The sequence below is a fragment of the Canis aureus genome, chromosome 19, assembly GCF_053574225.1.
Source record: "Canis aureus isolate CA01 chromosome 19, VMU_Caureus_v.1.0, whole genome shotgun sequence".
NCBI lineage: Eukaryota > Metazoa > Chordata > Mammalia > Carnivora > Canidae > Canis > Canis aureus.
In genome coordinates this window covers 56282864-56297259 of record NC_135629.1, presented here as the reverse complement: position 1 = coordinate 56297259, position 14396 = coordinate 56282864, and the positions used below count along the sequence as shown (strand labels likewise).

The 14396-nt window shown below is 56.8% G+C and overlaps 1 protein-coding gene across 1 annotated transcript; it reads right to left on the bottom strand.

The window, feature by feature from the left end:
• Window positions 1-1211: 1211 nt before the first annotated feature.
• On the bottom strand, window positions 1212-13915 carry MYDGF (myeloid derived growth factor). The gene is made up of 6 exons (XM_077860394.1): window positions 13707-13915; window positions 12607-12657; window positions 6149-6210; window positions 4268-4349; window positions 2934-3006; window positions 1212-1700 (listed from the first exon to the last, which is right to left on the bottom strand). Exons 1-6 carry the CDS (start codon window positions 13878-13880, stop codon window positions 1621-1623), a joined length of 522 nt encoding a protein of 173 aa, XP_077716520.1. The 5' UTR covers window positions 13881-13915; the 3' UTR covers window positions 1212-1620.
• Between the last annotated feature and the right edge of the window lie 481 nt (window positions 13916-14396).

Here is a 14396-nt window from a genome sequence, read left to right as displayed (position 1 = left end):
ACCCACGGGCTCTGCATCCTTGATGGGCCCCTGGGATTCAGAAGTGGTAAATGGTTCCAGGCTGACCGTCAAGGGTCGGGCCCATGTGACCCTCAGCACCCCCGGATATGACATCACTGCTGCCGTATTTCCGCAGGGGGCCCCGGGCAGCCAATCACCTCCAGGGTGCTGTGGAGACACACTGGGTCCTTCAGTCCACTGAACCCCAAAGCCAGGAGCAGCAGAGGCTCCTGGCCCTCACTGGGGTCCCTGTGCTCACCTGACCTCAAAGTGCATCCGTTCCTGAGTGGGATGAACACCGCCCCACTGTGGACGTGTGTGCCCTTGACAACTTCTCTCACTAGATGGCGTGGCATGTGCACGCGTGCTGGACAGGGAAGGCGGGCAGACTTTCCTCCCAGTATCTCCAGGGTCGCAGGGGGCTCTGAACTTGTTATGCGCTGTGAGGACAACTGTTCTTCAGGCTCCCGAGTCAGTAGCTGCCACAGGTGTGGATAGGGTGCAAGTCCCACTCCATTTCCGACACCCACTCCACTTCCGACAGGTATGCAACCTGGAGCAGGAACCCTAACACCTGCTGCTTCTCTGACAAGTGGGATCACCGCAGGGCCCTGGTCCTTGGACTGGCACAAGGGAGGCCAGGGGAGGGAAAGGGGAGGAGAATCCCCCATCGATCCAACACAGTGATTCTGATAAGCAAGGACTCTGGTTCACAGCTGAGGGCTTCACAGTTTCTTCTCCCTTCATTTGCTTGCAAGAAGGTCCGGTCAGAGGGAAGGCCAGGGTCACACGCCCAGGCTCCACTGTGGGGAGACCAGGGCCCGTCTCAGTGGCTGGAGCATTTGGGAGTTGTATTTATTTACCTTGTTTGCCTCTGGGTGTTTGTGGTTGGAGGTGTCTCAAGTCGCCACGTGCAATCCGGCTTCAAAAAGATAAGCCAAGCCAGCCAGGTGCAAAAGAGGATTGCCTTGGAGCGCTCACCCTGTGCGGGGCCACCCGTGTGACCTGCTGGGTGCAGCCAGGCCTGCCCCACGGGCTCAGGGAGATCCAGGCCTTGGGACCCAGTGCTTCTGTGCCTGCAAGACTCCAGGTGCCTGCGGTGGCACAGGTTGGCCGTCTCCAGCAGTGAAGGCGCGTGCGGGCGGCCAGCCCCTGCTGCTGCCCCTGGGCCCCCCGCCCCGAGTACCCAGACAGGCAGGCACCAGTGCCAGTTGCCAAGTCTGTGTGGTTGCTTTTCAACCATCTTATTTAAATGTGAAAGAACATTTAATTTCTTCCCAGTTAGTCTGGAAGAAGGTCCCCTGGGAAAACTGTAAGAAAACAGTTGGCTCGGGGTCAGGGCAGCAGGATTCCTCTCCCTGGGAGTGACCTGGAGCCTGGCCTGCTCCATAGGGAGACGACGCACTGGCTTCAGAGAAGCTGTGATTCCCCCCGGGAGCCCCTTCACAGGCCCCAGCGCCTCTTTTGGCAAGAAAGACGGGCAGTGGGTCTCAGACCCTTGCTCCATGTTCTGAGAACATCAACCAGTCCCCCCTAGAAAACCAGTAACATGCCAGCTCTCCCTGGGCCCAGCTCCTTCAGCAGAGATGAGGAAGAGCCGCCCCCGGGCGGGGCTCCTGGTCACAGCTCACTGCGGGCTGCCTTGGCCACGATCACCAGCTTGGACAGCTCGGCCTTGAACGCCCCGGGCCTGTGGGACACTGCAAGAGAAGAAGCATGCGGTCGGGCCCTCGCTACTCCAGACACTCTGGGTCCTGGGCAGGGCCGGGGAGCAGTCCCCAAAGTGGACTCAACATAGTAAGGTCCCCAGTCCTGAAAGTCTTATGGGTGAGGGACCAAAGAAAAGAGAGGTTGGCAGGCCTGTTATGAGGGCAGCAGGAGGCCTCAGGAAAGTTGAGCGTGGACAAGCACTTCTGCCGCGAGGATGGGTAGGGGTCAGGGTTGAGCTGCGCACCTCCTGCTCCCACTGGCAAACTCATCTGAGGCCCCATGGCACCTTTCCAGCAGGACCTGGGAATGCGGCCCCCACCTGCAGTTCCCCAGGGGCTCAGCCCTGCCCCTCTGCTGTGCACCCTGAACTCAAGGCTCTGCTGGCCGCCCCATCTCCTGTCCTGAGAAACTCTACCTGGAACAGTCCCCACACCCCTGCGGACCTGCAGGGTGGGGCCAGGCTCCTTCCAGACCCAAGGCCCCTCCTCCCAAGAGCCCCGCTCACTGCACCCCCAATGCCATCCCCATGCCTGGTGATGCCCACAACCACAAGGATCCTTCACCTCAGGACCCCCAGGGCTCCCCGAGACATGGCTCCACTCCCACGTCCATCGTCAGAATCACTCAGCACCCCCTTGCTCTCATGCAGAGAGCCTCCCACCCATCCATCTGCTCAGCAACTGCCTGGCAGGGCTGACCATGGCCCCCCAGACTTCGCAAGCATCGGAGCTGTTCCTAGTCACAGAACCCAGGATAGCCAGGCTGTGTGGATGTCACAGCCCCCTCGCCCCCTTCCAGGAGCAATCCTGCTGAGCGTCCCCAAGGGCCCCAGGAGATTTCACGCCCACAGGTCCCTGGCAGGAGTTGGCAAAGTGTGGCCTGCGCCACGAGGTAAGGGTGGTTTCTACGTTTTAGATAGCTTTAACCAAAGTCAGTATTTTGTGACATGTAATTCTCCTTTCCGTGTTCATAAAACAAAGTTTTACAGGAATGCAGCCATGCTCATCCATGACCTGTGGCTTATGGCTTTGGCCCTCCCAGGTTGAGTCGTCTCAGCAGAGGCTGTCGGCCCCACAAAGTGGCAAATGTTTACCAGGGGCCCTTCACATAATCAGTTTGCAGGCGCTAGGGGCCATGACCCGGGGCGCCGGCCCTCTAATGGGGGTGCGGTCCTTCCGCGCCTGACGACCCAGGGTCCATCTCCATAGGCCTTCCTTACATACCTGCTGTCTTGGTCACTTCAAATTCCTCGCTTTTCAGAGGGACATCGCTTTCTCTTTCAAACGCAGCTTTAGACTGAAAGAGAACAAGCAGAAACTTCTCTACTTGGGAAAGAACACGATTCGGCCGCTCTTCTGCTCCGGGGGCAGCACAGGCTCCAGGGACACGCTTCTGCTAAAGGAGCACGCGATGCTCTCCTACACACTAAGAGAATCCAGCAGAAGCGGTGGTTAATCCACTTAAGGGATTGTCAACTGGCTTAAAGCTCCATGCCCGCGCTGCCGATCCCCGAGGAAGCTATTTTCCCCTTCAGCGAACATATGGGAACGACACGGGCAGGGCAGTCGCTGGAATGCAATTTTTAAAAATCAGAGTTGTGTCTCTTTCAAATCAGCTAAATATGAACTCTAAAGTAACACGGGAGCCCAGAGCACCATCAGATGAGGGGTGTGGGGGTCGGCGGCGTGAGGGCTGGAGTGGCCACACTCCCCTGTCCTGTAGGCAGGCACCCGCTGGGGGGAAGGGACTCTGCAGACGTGACAAAGTCCAACAGGAGCGGACTTTCGGGAGGTCATCCTCTGTGACCTTGGTGGGCCTGATGCAATCAGTGGGAAGGGCCTTCAGAGCAGAGCCAGGCTTCTGGGAAGGAGAGGTGCCCCTAGGGGCGGTGCCCCCCCACCCCCTTGCCGAGGGGCCTGGCTCGGGCTGTGGAACCAGTTCCCCTGGGGTGAACCTAGTTCCTGGCAACAAATCTCTTAATGCCTATCCCTACGGTTCTGCTTCTTGGACTGATAAAGTAGTTTCCAATCAGTTTCTGACCCAAATGCAGATGCAGGGCCTGGGGGAGGGGCCCTGCCCTGTGGCAGGATCCTGGTGCGGGCCGTGGGGGGCCAGAATGTGGCAGAAGGTGCTGCGGGGGCTGTGAACCCTAGGTTATGGGAGCCAGCCCCCCCCACCCCCCCGCCCCGTGAAGAGGCTGCCTGCACTCCTGGGTCCCCTCCTGCCCTTGCTGTCAGTGCTAGTGTCCTGGGGCCCCTCCCCTCTGCTTCCTGCCGACCTTGTAGCAGGGGGCACATGTGCGAGGCTGGCAGGTGGTAGGATAGGGAGCCAGGTGTTCATCTCCTGCTCCGCCTGCCAGTCTCTAGGGGTTGGCTGGGGCTCACTCTGGGCTCGGTGCCACCCCAACCCTGGCACCTCTAGGCCCGGGGTCTGCGTGGTGTCCCATGTCCTCTGTCACAAAATCCTGCTTTAAGGCTTGGTGTCCATCTCCTCACTTCCCCAGCCTCCCCGCCGCTGCCCCAGGGCTGCCCCCCTTCCACGCACGCCCCACACTCACGTAGGCCATGCCGTACTCGATCTCGGCGCCCCGCACCTCCGCCTTGAACTGCGTGAAGTACAGGTAGGACTTGCCCTGGGGCCTGCGAGGGAAGGGCAGGCAAGGGGGTCAGCCCTAGGCTCCTCGACATCATCTCTTCTTCCCTCTTTACTAGAACATTCTCTTGGCTCATTTACATTCGTTGCACCTTCTGAGTGCAAGCTATTCTAGGACAGGGACCTCGGGGTCACTCACTGGATGCTTTTTCCAGTGCCAAAGACATTCCAGGTTTTGTGCCAGGGACCAGGGAATGGCAACATCCCGGGGGGGCAGGAGTACAGGAGTTATCTAGGCAGAGGAGGGACAGAGCTGTCCTTGGAGAAGGGCAAAGGTCCTGTGGAGAGTACCAATGGGGGCATTTAAAGAACCACCAGGTCAGCATGGCCAGGGCAGAGAGGAGCTGTGGAGGACAACTGGTGGCAGCAAGGGGATGACTGTGTTCGCGGTGGGAGCCCCACGTGGCCACGTGCAGAGAGCAGTGCTGGGGGCAGGGGTGGGAGGCACCAGGGTGACAGGAAAGCCGTGCTTGGGGTGCCCCAGGAGGGCGGGCGGGGGGGCAGGTCGAGGGAGACTCCTAGACCTTCTAAGCCCCAGCAGCTGCCCTGGGCCTGGTCAGTGAACATCTGAAACTGGGAGAACAGGGATCCCTGGGTGGCGCAGCGGTTTGGCACCTGCCTTTGGCCCAGGGCGCGATCCTGGAGACCCGGGATCGAATCCCACATCAGGCTCCTGGTGCATGGGGCCTGCTTCTCCCTCTGCCTGTGTCTCTGCCTCTCTCTCTCTCTCTGTGACTATCATAAATAAATAAAAGTTAAAAAAAAATGAAACTGGGAGAACAGCCCATATAGGCATGACCTCTCGCTGAGCAGGTGGCCCTGCAGTCAGCAGGGCTCTGGGACTGAGCATGGCCTGAGGCCTGTGTGGCCTGGGTCTGTCCACCAAGAGGGCTGGTGCTCATGTGCCCCATGATTAGGGCAACCCCAGGGGCTCCCTGCCTCCAGGGTGCTTCTCTCGGTGGCCAGGGGTCAGCAGACAGGGTCTCCTCTCTGCGGGGCTGGGAATGGCCCGACTGAGATGCCCTGCTCCTGGCCCCTGGGGCTCCTGCCTGCTGCCAACAAGGGCCAGTCCACGGAGTGGATGAGAATGTCCCCCAACACCGCCTAGGAAGCACCTGCTGTTTATAAAGCATCCAGCAGAAGACTGGGGTGGTGCCTACAAGTAAGATTAGAACGTGTGTGTCCTTTGAGTCCAAGTTGCTGCCACGGCCTCCAAGTGACCTGTCCCCCTATGCTGACCCCGACCCGAAGGTGGAGCCACAGCTTAGACTTCTGTGTATCCCTCAAAATGCCTGCACTATGCCAGATCCACACCCAACGCTGGAGGGCTTGGTTCCAGGCCGTGAAGCCTAGGGGAATGGGGATATGATGTGACACTGCTGCGGCGCCCACCTCCCCCCTGGGCTGGGCATCCCCTGCCCTCTGTCCCCTGTCCCTTCTCGGGTCCAGCACTCACTCATGCCGTACTCCAGGTGGTGAGGTGATGACGGCTGGGCAGGGAGGCTGAGGTTGATGACGTCAAGGAGCCCAGCCCCTGCCCCTGGTGCTGCTCCCACTGCCTGGACAGCACTCCTCACCTCCCCCCGCCCCCCAGCAGTGTCACACCTCCTCTCCCACCTGCACCTGCGTGATGTCTGCCCCAGCCTGCGCCCCTCAGGGATGCAGGACCCTGTGCTGTCTGGCCCCCTCTCCTCTGCTGCCTGGGGGTACCACGAGCAAATACCCCAGCAGACGTCATGAAGCGCCACCTCCAGTGGTGGTCCAACCGCTGGGACCCCAGGCTCACCTCCAGATGGTACAGGTGAAGTGCTGGTGGTCTTCGCTGGTCCCCAGACTCATCTGCCACTTCTGGGGAGAGAAGGAAGATACAGGTCAGCCCAGGACCTGCAGGCTCCCCGAGAGGTTCATGTCTACTTCCTTTCCTGGGCCTCCCGGCTGGAGCCAACCTCAGGGCTGGGGAGACACTCTGCGTGACACACAGTGGCAGGTACGTGTCCTCATACATCCATCAGAACCCTCAGGGGATGCGGCACTGACCGTGAGCCTGAATGTCAGCTACAGGCTTGGAGCAGCCATGACATGGTAGCGTGGTTTCAGCGACTGTCACAAACGTCCTGCTCTAGATGGCGGCTGTCAATGACAAGGGGAGGCTGTGTGTGGGGACCCAGCGGTATATCAAAATTTGTGCCTTCTGCTCACTTATGCAGTGAATCTAAAACTGCTCTAAAAAATCAAGTCTATCAAGAAAAATAAACACTAACATTAGATATTTAGGTGTTTTTCTCTTTCAGATATATGAACGTGTTAGCTTTTTAAAAAACAAACTAAAAGGATTAAAACATTCAAAGACTTGGGACGCTGGGTGGCTCAGCTGGTTAAGCGTCTGTCTTCGGCTCCAGTCATGATCCTGGGGTCCTAGGATGGAGCCCCCCATTGGGCTCCCTGCTCAGCGGGGAGCCTGCTTCTCTTTCTCCCTCTGCCCCTCCCCACCCCGCTTGCGTGCTCTCTCTCAATAAATAAAATCTTAAAAAAAAAAAACTTTTAAAGACTGACTTACTGGGATCCCTGGGTGGCGCAGCGGTTTGGCGCCTGCCTTTGGCCCAGGGCGCGATCCTGGAGACCCGGGATCGAATCCCACATCGGGCTCCCGGTGCATGGAGCCTGCTTCTCCCTCTGCCTGTGTCTCTGCCTCTCTCTCTCTCTCTGTAACTATCATAAATAAATAAAAAAAAAAAAAAAAAAAAAAAAAAAAAAGACTGACTTACTTGAGAGAAAGCACGCATGTGCTCATGAGCAGGGAGAGGGAGAGAGCATCTCAAGCAGACTCCCTGCCAAGTGTGGAGCTGGATCCCACACCCTCAGGATCATGATCTGAGCTGAAACCAAGAGTCGGAAGTTCAGCTGAGCCACCCAGGTACCCCAAAACGTTAAAACTTTTTTTTTAAGTGATCCCCGAACATACCACTACCAGTTTCTTCTCATTTTCAAAGCCTCTGAAAACCTGGCGAATGGAAACAGACAGCCACTGTGGGTTCTGGGGTGCCTCAGGCATCAGCATGATTTGCTAGTAACGTGAGAGTGTACAGTTCCCTCCCTGGAGTAATCATATACTCCTGGCACTGGTACTCTGGGTTTAACATCAGAGCCTCTTTTAATAAGAACAAAACCATTTTTAGGTTAATTACAATGGGAGTAAATGGTCACCTAGATGTTGTCTGCCTGCAGCACAGATGTGGGAAGCAGTGATTCTAGAATGACAAAGGGATGGATGAGGGCCACACCCGCGCACTCAGGTTTTTTTCCCTCCCTGTCTAAAAACACCTGTCTGTGGCTCCAAGGCCTGTGAGCACCTGGAGACAGTTTTATGCTAGGAGACAGAGGAGAGGTTTTTCTACACCTCTGAAAAAGTTTTTTTTTTTTTTAAATATTTTATTTATTCATGAGAGACAGAGAAAGAGAGGCAGAGACACAGGCGGAGGGAGAAGCAGGCTCCATGCAGGGAGCCGGACAGGGGACTTGATCCCGAGTCTCCAGGATCACGCCCTGGACTGAAGGCGGCGCTAAACCGCTAAGCCACCCGGGCTGCCCTCTGAAAAAGTTCTTGAAAATGAGGCAAATATTTAAACGTTGTTTAAAAAATGATGAATGCAAACAAATTTAAAACCAAGAGTTTCTTAGCAATAGGGTCAACATCCCTCTGAGTGGCCTTCAGTTACATGAACTTGAGTGTGGTCTCGTGGCTGCAGGGCGTGGTGGCAGATGGTAAGGCTCAGGTTCGGGCATCAGACATTCATGTGAGATCCTGGGGCCATCCTGAACCCTCGGGGAGCTTGGCACAGATGACATGTAACTGGTAGCTGCGATTAGTTCTTATTAAGATATAAATGACAGTGGGGAAATGCGCCCGTTCTAGTGACCATTCTAGGAGCTCTGACAGATGCTTCTAGTTGCACGTCCACCACCCAATCAAGATACGCACCAATTCTCTGTCCCTGGATCCCCGGCCCCTTCCCTTTGCAGTTAACCCCTTCCTGCAAATTCCTGGTAAGTGCCGACCTCATCTCAGTCCCCAGCGTTGTGCCTTTGCAAAACTGTCACCAGAGTGGAATCAGACGGTGTGGAGTCCTCCTGGGTGTTTTCACCTAGCGTGGGGCACTGCTGCTGCCTATGCCCACAGTTCATTTATCCAAAAGCTTCACTGAAAAATATTTATATCTACAAATTCACCCATGCATAGTATACGATTCTGTGCTTTCTAGTGTATTCAGAACTCTGCAACCATTACCACCATATAGTTCCCGAACATTCCAACACCCTAGAAAGAAGCCCCATCCCTTCCCCTCCCCCAACACCCACAAGCCCCCTCCCCGTCCGTGGAGCCTGTCCTGGACGTGTCACACACATGAACTCACACACTGTGGGGCCTTCTGTGTCTGGTTCCCTCCCTGAGCGTCATGGGCTCAGGGTCTGTCCCCGGGGCAGCACGTGTGGGAGCCTTTCTCCGGTTCACGGCTGAGGGACATGCCCACATGTGGGGGATACACTGTGTGTGGCTGTTCACCTACAGGGCTGTTTCCACTCGCTGGCCACTGCGATCCTGCTGCTGTGAACGATCACATACAAGTTTTCATGCGGGTGAGTTTTCGTGACTAGTGGGTAGATGCCAGGCAGTGGAAGTGCAGGGTTATGTGGTCAGGGTATGTTTAACTTCCTAAGAAAGGGCCAGTTTGCATTCCCACCAAGCATGGCCAAGCTTTCCAGATGCTCAGCCTGCTAGCGGGCACTGAGAAATCATGAGTAACCTTGTGCCTACTAACGCCTGACGGCACTGGCTCTCGGGTGACCCTCTGCAGAAACAAACGATTATGGAAGGAGCAAGAGAGGCTGCTCTCCCTCAGAGGCCCTGGCTCCAAGCTGTGTGAGTGGCACACCCGCACACCCACACCGGCCACAGGTCGTCCTGGGAGCCGACTGGGAGCTGGGGTTTCTCCTCTCTGATGACAGCTCTGCAGAAATGCCACCGGGGCCTCTTGGGACTTCCCTTCCAGATGCTCTGAGGGCCATCTAGTGATGCCTCCCTGTATGTCTCCAGGCAGGAGCCACAGAACGTCTCAAACCCTCCCTGCACATTTGCTGAGAACCCAGCCTGTCATTCGCCTCTGAGAAGGCAACAGGGAAGCGGCCAAAGAGCCCATGGGTTCCGGGCGCCCCATCAGGCTCCCGCAGCACCACGTGCCCCAGCAGTCAGCTACCTGTGGTCTCTGTCACCGTCCTGGATGGCTGCTGCCAGACCAAGGCTGTGCCACAACATGTCTGCTTTTCTTAGGTGACATCCTCAGGATGAACCTCCTCTTCCAAAACAAACGAATCCAGTCTCTTGCGGGAATTACGACACAATTGCTATTCCGAGACAAGGCTCCAGCCTGTAGTCGCCCCAGCCGGTGTGAATGAACTTGGCTCTCCCTCCCGCATTGCAGCAGCAGACGATCCACCTCCAAGTTTAGTCCGGGTTTGGGGTGAGGGAGGGGGGTGTATGTGCTCTCTTCAAAGCTGCTGGTGACACTGGGTTAGGAGCAGAGCAGTGGTTAGGGTTCCGTGCCCCCAGGACCTTGGTCACTTCCCAGCTAAGGGAGCCTGGGTCTCCGTGTCCTCATGTATGAAATGATGATGCCAGAACCTTATGGCCTTCTTGGGGTTGTGGAGAGGGAGAAATGAGATGTGTGCGTGGCTTAGCACAGCGCGGGGCACCTGATAAACGTCATGGTAGTGCTGCTATTCGGTTTACTGTCCCATAAATCTATCTACACAGCAGAAGAGGCATCCAAAGGCACCCACGTGAAAGAAGGTGCTGGGACTGGTTCTGGGTGCTTGGGGGAAGGCTGGACTGATGGGCTCATGACCAGGACCATCATTTGGCTTCATCGGATAATGGAGAGGACTATCTGGAGACACGGTGAGGCTTGGAGTTGTGGAAGGAAGGCGCAGACAACTGGAGGACGCCTGCTGTCCTGCCGACGGGGCAGGGCTGCTGTCCCTGGCACTGCTGCCAGGGGTCATTGCTGTTTTGCTACATTTTGTTAAAATACTGTCACCAGGAACCATTTACTTCCAAACAAGACGTATCTAAAACAAGTCACTCTTGCCCAGAGGTTTCCAACTAGGGATAATCCTGTTCCTCAGGGAACACTTGGCAATGTCTGGAAATGTTTTTGGAAGTCATGACTGGGGTGCTCCTGGCACTGAGTGGGTGGGGCCGGGGAGGCTGCTCCGGGCCCCAGCGTCTGGACAGCGGCCTCAGAGAATGGCCAGCCCCAAACTCGGATGTTAACGGGGCCGAGGAGGGAGAGAGATCCGCCCTCTGTCCATTTCAACATGCTGTCCTAAGTGGGAAGAGAGAAGGGCATAGAACTGACCTGAAGTTCTAAACACATGAGAGGTTCCCAAGCAGCCTCTGTCTCTACAACTCTACACTGTCAGGCCACACAGACTGTTCTGGAAAGAGAGCAGCATTTTCTAAAGTCTGGCTGTGGGAAAGCAAAGCACAATTAGGAACAAAAAGATCGGGGGCAGCTCCTGGGGGGGCTCAGTTGGTGACATGTCTGCCCTCAGTTCAGGTCGTGATCCTGGGGTCCTGGGATGGAGTCTTGCCCTGGGCTCCCTGCTCAGTGGGGAACCTGCTTCTCCCTCTGCCCCTCCCCCTGCTCATTCTCTCTCTCTAAAAGACGAAAAAATCTTCAAAAAAAAAGATGGCTTTTACTGTTTTTTATAGTGATGAATTCTTTTCATTTTTCTTTTATTCTTTCTAACAATCTTGAGCAGGAAATTCATTTGTGCATCTTCCCAAACACTTGCCGCTTCCCCTTCTGATAAGATCGGGCAACAATATCGAGACAGAACTCCACGCCAGCACTTTACTCTCAGAGCACTTCGTAATGGTGCGTCACTGCTGCGGCGGCCATCACACCACAAACCTGCCACATCACCACCACTACTATGTCTTCTCTCCCAATTCTGGAAGATGAAAGTCCAGACCAAGGTGTCCCTGGGCTAGGCTCCTTCCGAAGGCTCTAGGGCAGGACCCCTCCTGCCTCTTCTGGTTTCTGATAGCTCTAGATGTCCCTTGGCTTGTGGCCGTGCCCCTCTGCCTCCACACGCCTTTTCCTCTGTTTCTTCTCTTTGTCTATCGAGTCTCCCCCAAGTGCCTCTTGTAAGAGTAGCTGCCACTGGATTTAGGGCCCACCTGGATAACCCAGGATGATCTCTTCAAGGCAAAATCCTGAACTTACATCTGCAAATATTTTTTCTCTAAATAAGGTTACATTCAGAGATTCCAAGAATTAGGAATGTGAAACCATAACTTTCAGGGAAGGGGGGTCCCGTTCAAGTCACTACCCTGTGTGATAAATGGCCACAAATTTAGCAGTTCAACTGCCCACTAATCAGCCCTCAGTCCCCGAGGTAAATGCTGGCCATGGCGGGTCCTCCGCTCAGAGTCTCACAAGACTGGACTCAAGGTGTCAGCAGACCGCACTCACTCCCGCCTGAGGCTCAGGGTCCTCTTCCAACTCCTGTGCTTGTAGCAGAACTCAGTTCCTGTGATTGTAAAACAAGCCTTGCCACCAGCCACGGGCTGCCCTCAGGTACGAGAGGCCACCTGCGCTCCTCACCACGAGGCCCCGCACAGCCAGCAATGGGGAGTTATGCTTTTCTTATGCTTTGGATCTCTCTTATTTCCTCTCTGCCACCAGCTGCAGGAGAAAACAGCCACCAAGAAATGGGGACCTCAGTCCTACATGGGAAGGAACTGAATTCTGCCAACAACTTGAACAGGCCTGTAGATGAGAGCCCCGCCTGTTGACACCTTGATTTTGGCTTTATGAACCATGCAACTGAGCTGACTGTGGCTTCTGACCTCCAGGATTGTGAGATAATAGACGGGTGTTGCCTTAAGCTGCTTAGTTTGTCACGATTTGTCACACAGCACAGAAGGCAAATAAAATACCCGTCACAGAGGCTCATGGGCACAGCACATCCGCATCCCGTGTGCCTCTTTCCATCCAGACATGTTCTCTCTGTGGAATTACAGGGGGAATCTGCCATCACTAGTTACCCAGAGCCCTATCTTTTACCGGTTAGGCAAGAATAGCTCAACGAGCATAAGTTAATGCAGGTATGTCCCACACTGTTCCCCTGAGAGCACCTCTCCGTGCCATACAAAACCATGTGGAATTTTGAACAACTCACCTCGTTGGTCCCTCCTTGAGAAGCATAGGTGAACGCGCAAGTGTATTTGTCCTGGAGGATGGAAGGTGGAAAAAAGCTTGTTAGGAGGTAATCCTTAGTGCTTTCAGCAGAGGGTCTCAGGACGTCCTTCTAAGATCCAAAATCAAGATCTGGCTTGGGGATCTCAGGGGCAGGAGGCAGAGCAAGACTCCTGGGTGACGGAGGCCAGTCCCACAAGCCCTCCTGGCCTCCCCGACAGTGAGCTCCTGACTCAGGTGGCTTCTGGGGGATGAAGACCAGGAAGGAGTAGGTCCCACAGCCTCCAAGCACGCATCCATCTAGGCACACGGACTCTGGAAGCAGGACACCAGGAGGCCCATCTGTGCTCTGCTGCGGGCCTCAGACAAGTGAACACTTTCCTTTTTTAAAAGACTTGATTTATTTATTCATGAGAGAGACACACACACACAGAGAGAGGCAGAGACACAGGCAGAGGGAGAAGCGGGCTGCCTGCAGGGAGCCCGACGCGGGACTCGATCCCACGACCCCGGGGTCACGCCCTGAGCGGAAGGCAGACGCTCAACCGCTGAGCCTCCCAGGCGTCCCTAGTGAAGCTTCTCTGAGCCTGTCTTTTTCGTCTGCGAAATGGTCCTGGCAAACCCAGCACTTGGCTCAAGACCCGGCTGTAAGAAATTCCTCAAGAGACAGCAGCTATTGCCATGGGTTACACAGACGGGAAAACGAAGACGGAGGGGAAGGGCTTCTCCCACAGGCTGTGCTGGCCTCACACCTCCACGAAAGGAGGACCTCGAGCAGTGGAGGCCCGTCGGAGCTGCGGCGGGGCCCAAGGGCCTCCAGCCTCCCCGGCCCCGGGAGCTGGGGCCGCCTGGGCTGGGCCGGTGCGAGGAAACAGGGACTGAGGCCGCGGCCCCCGCCCCTCCGCTCCCAGTCCCCGACTCCAGGAGGCCGGGCTCTCCGAAGTCCAGCCGCCCCTCGGGAGGGCCGCGCCCCCCGAGTCCCTCCCCAGCTCAGCCTCCGCCCCCGACGGTCCGCGCCCCCTTCTCACGACCCGCCCCCAACGGCGCCACCGCTCGGGCTCCCGGGGCGGCGGCGATACGTACCCCCGGGCCCACGCTCTGGGAGAAGGAGTGCACGACGCCGCCAGGTCGCACGTCAAACGCCACGGTCGTGGGCTCGGACACCGCCCGCGCCGGCCTCAACGCCACGGCCGCCAGCAGCAACGCAGCCCACAAGCTCGCGCTCCCGCCGTCCCTCCTTGCGCTGGGCGCCGCCATCTTGGGAACGCTCCGCAGGGCCGGGGCGGCGACGGGACGCGGCGAGGGACACGTGGGGCGTCCGCTAGAGGCCACGTCGGCGGCGCCAGGCCACGTGACCTGGCGCGCCCCGCCTCCTCCACGGCTGGGCCGCCATGTTGGGGCGGGGCCTGGACTTTCAGGGAGGGGCCCTGGGGTGAGTGGTCCTGCGGTCCGTCAGTGGGGCAGTTCCTACCCCGACTGACCCTGCAGCTCTTCCAGTTAATAAACGTAGGAAGATCCGTCAGGAAGGAGGGTAATGGACGATGACCAGTGGGCAAACAGCTCATAACTGTTGCAGCCGAGATCCCTGGAAGGATCTAAAAATTAATAAACGGGACCCTCGTTTAGAATGAGTGGAGAGGGGATCCCTGGGTGGCGCAGCGGTTTGGCGCCTGCCTTTGACCCAGGGCGTGATCCTGGAGACCCGGGATCGAGTCCCACGTCGGGCTCCCGGTGCATGGAGCCTGCTTCTCTCTCTGCCTGTGTCTCTGCCTC

Bases quoted from the DNA above. Each gene is read 5' to 3' on its own strand.
- MYDGF (XM_077860394.1), bottom strand. From the start codon at position 13,880: ATGGCGGCGCCCAGCGCAAGGAGGGACGGCGGGAGCGCGAGCTTGTGG. The intron at 12,658-13,706 runs GTACGTATCGCC...TCCATCCTCCAG, and splicing joins CCCAGAGCGTGGGCCCGGGG to GACAAATACACTTGCGCGTT. The intron at 1,701-2,933 runs GTATGTAAGGAA...CTTCTCTTGCAG, and splicing joins TGAAGTGACCAAGACAGCAG to TGTCCCACAGGCCCGGGGCG.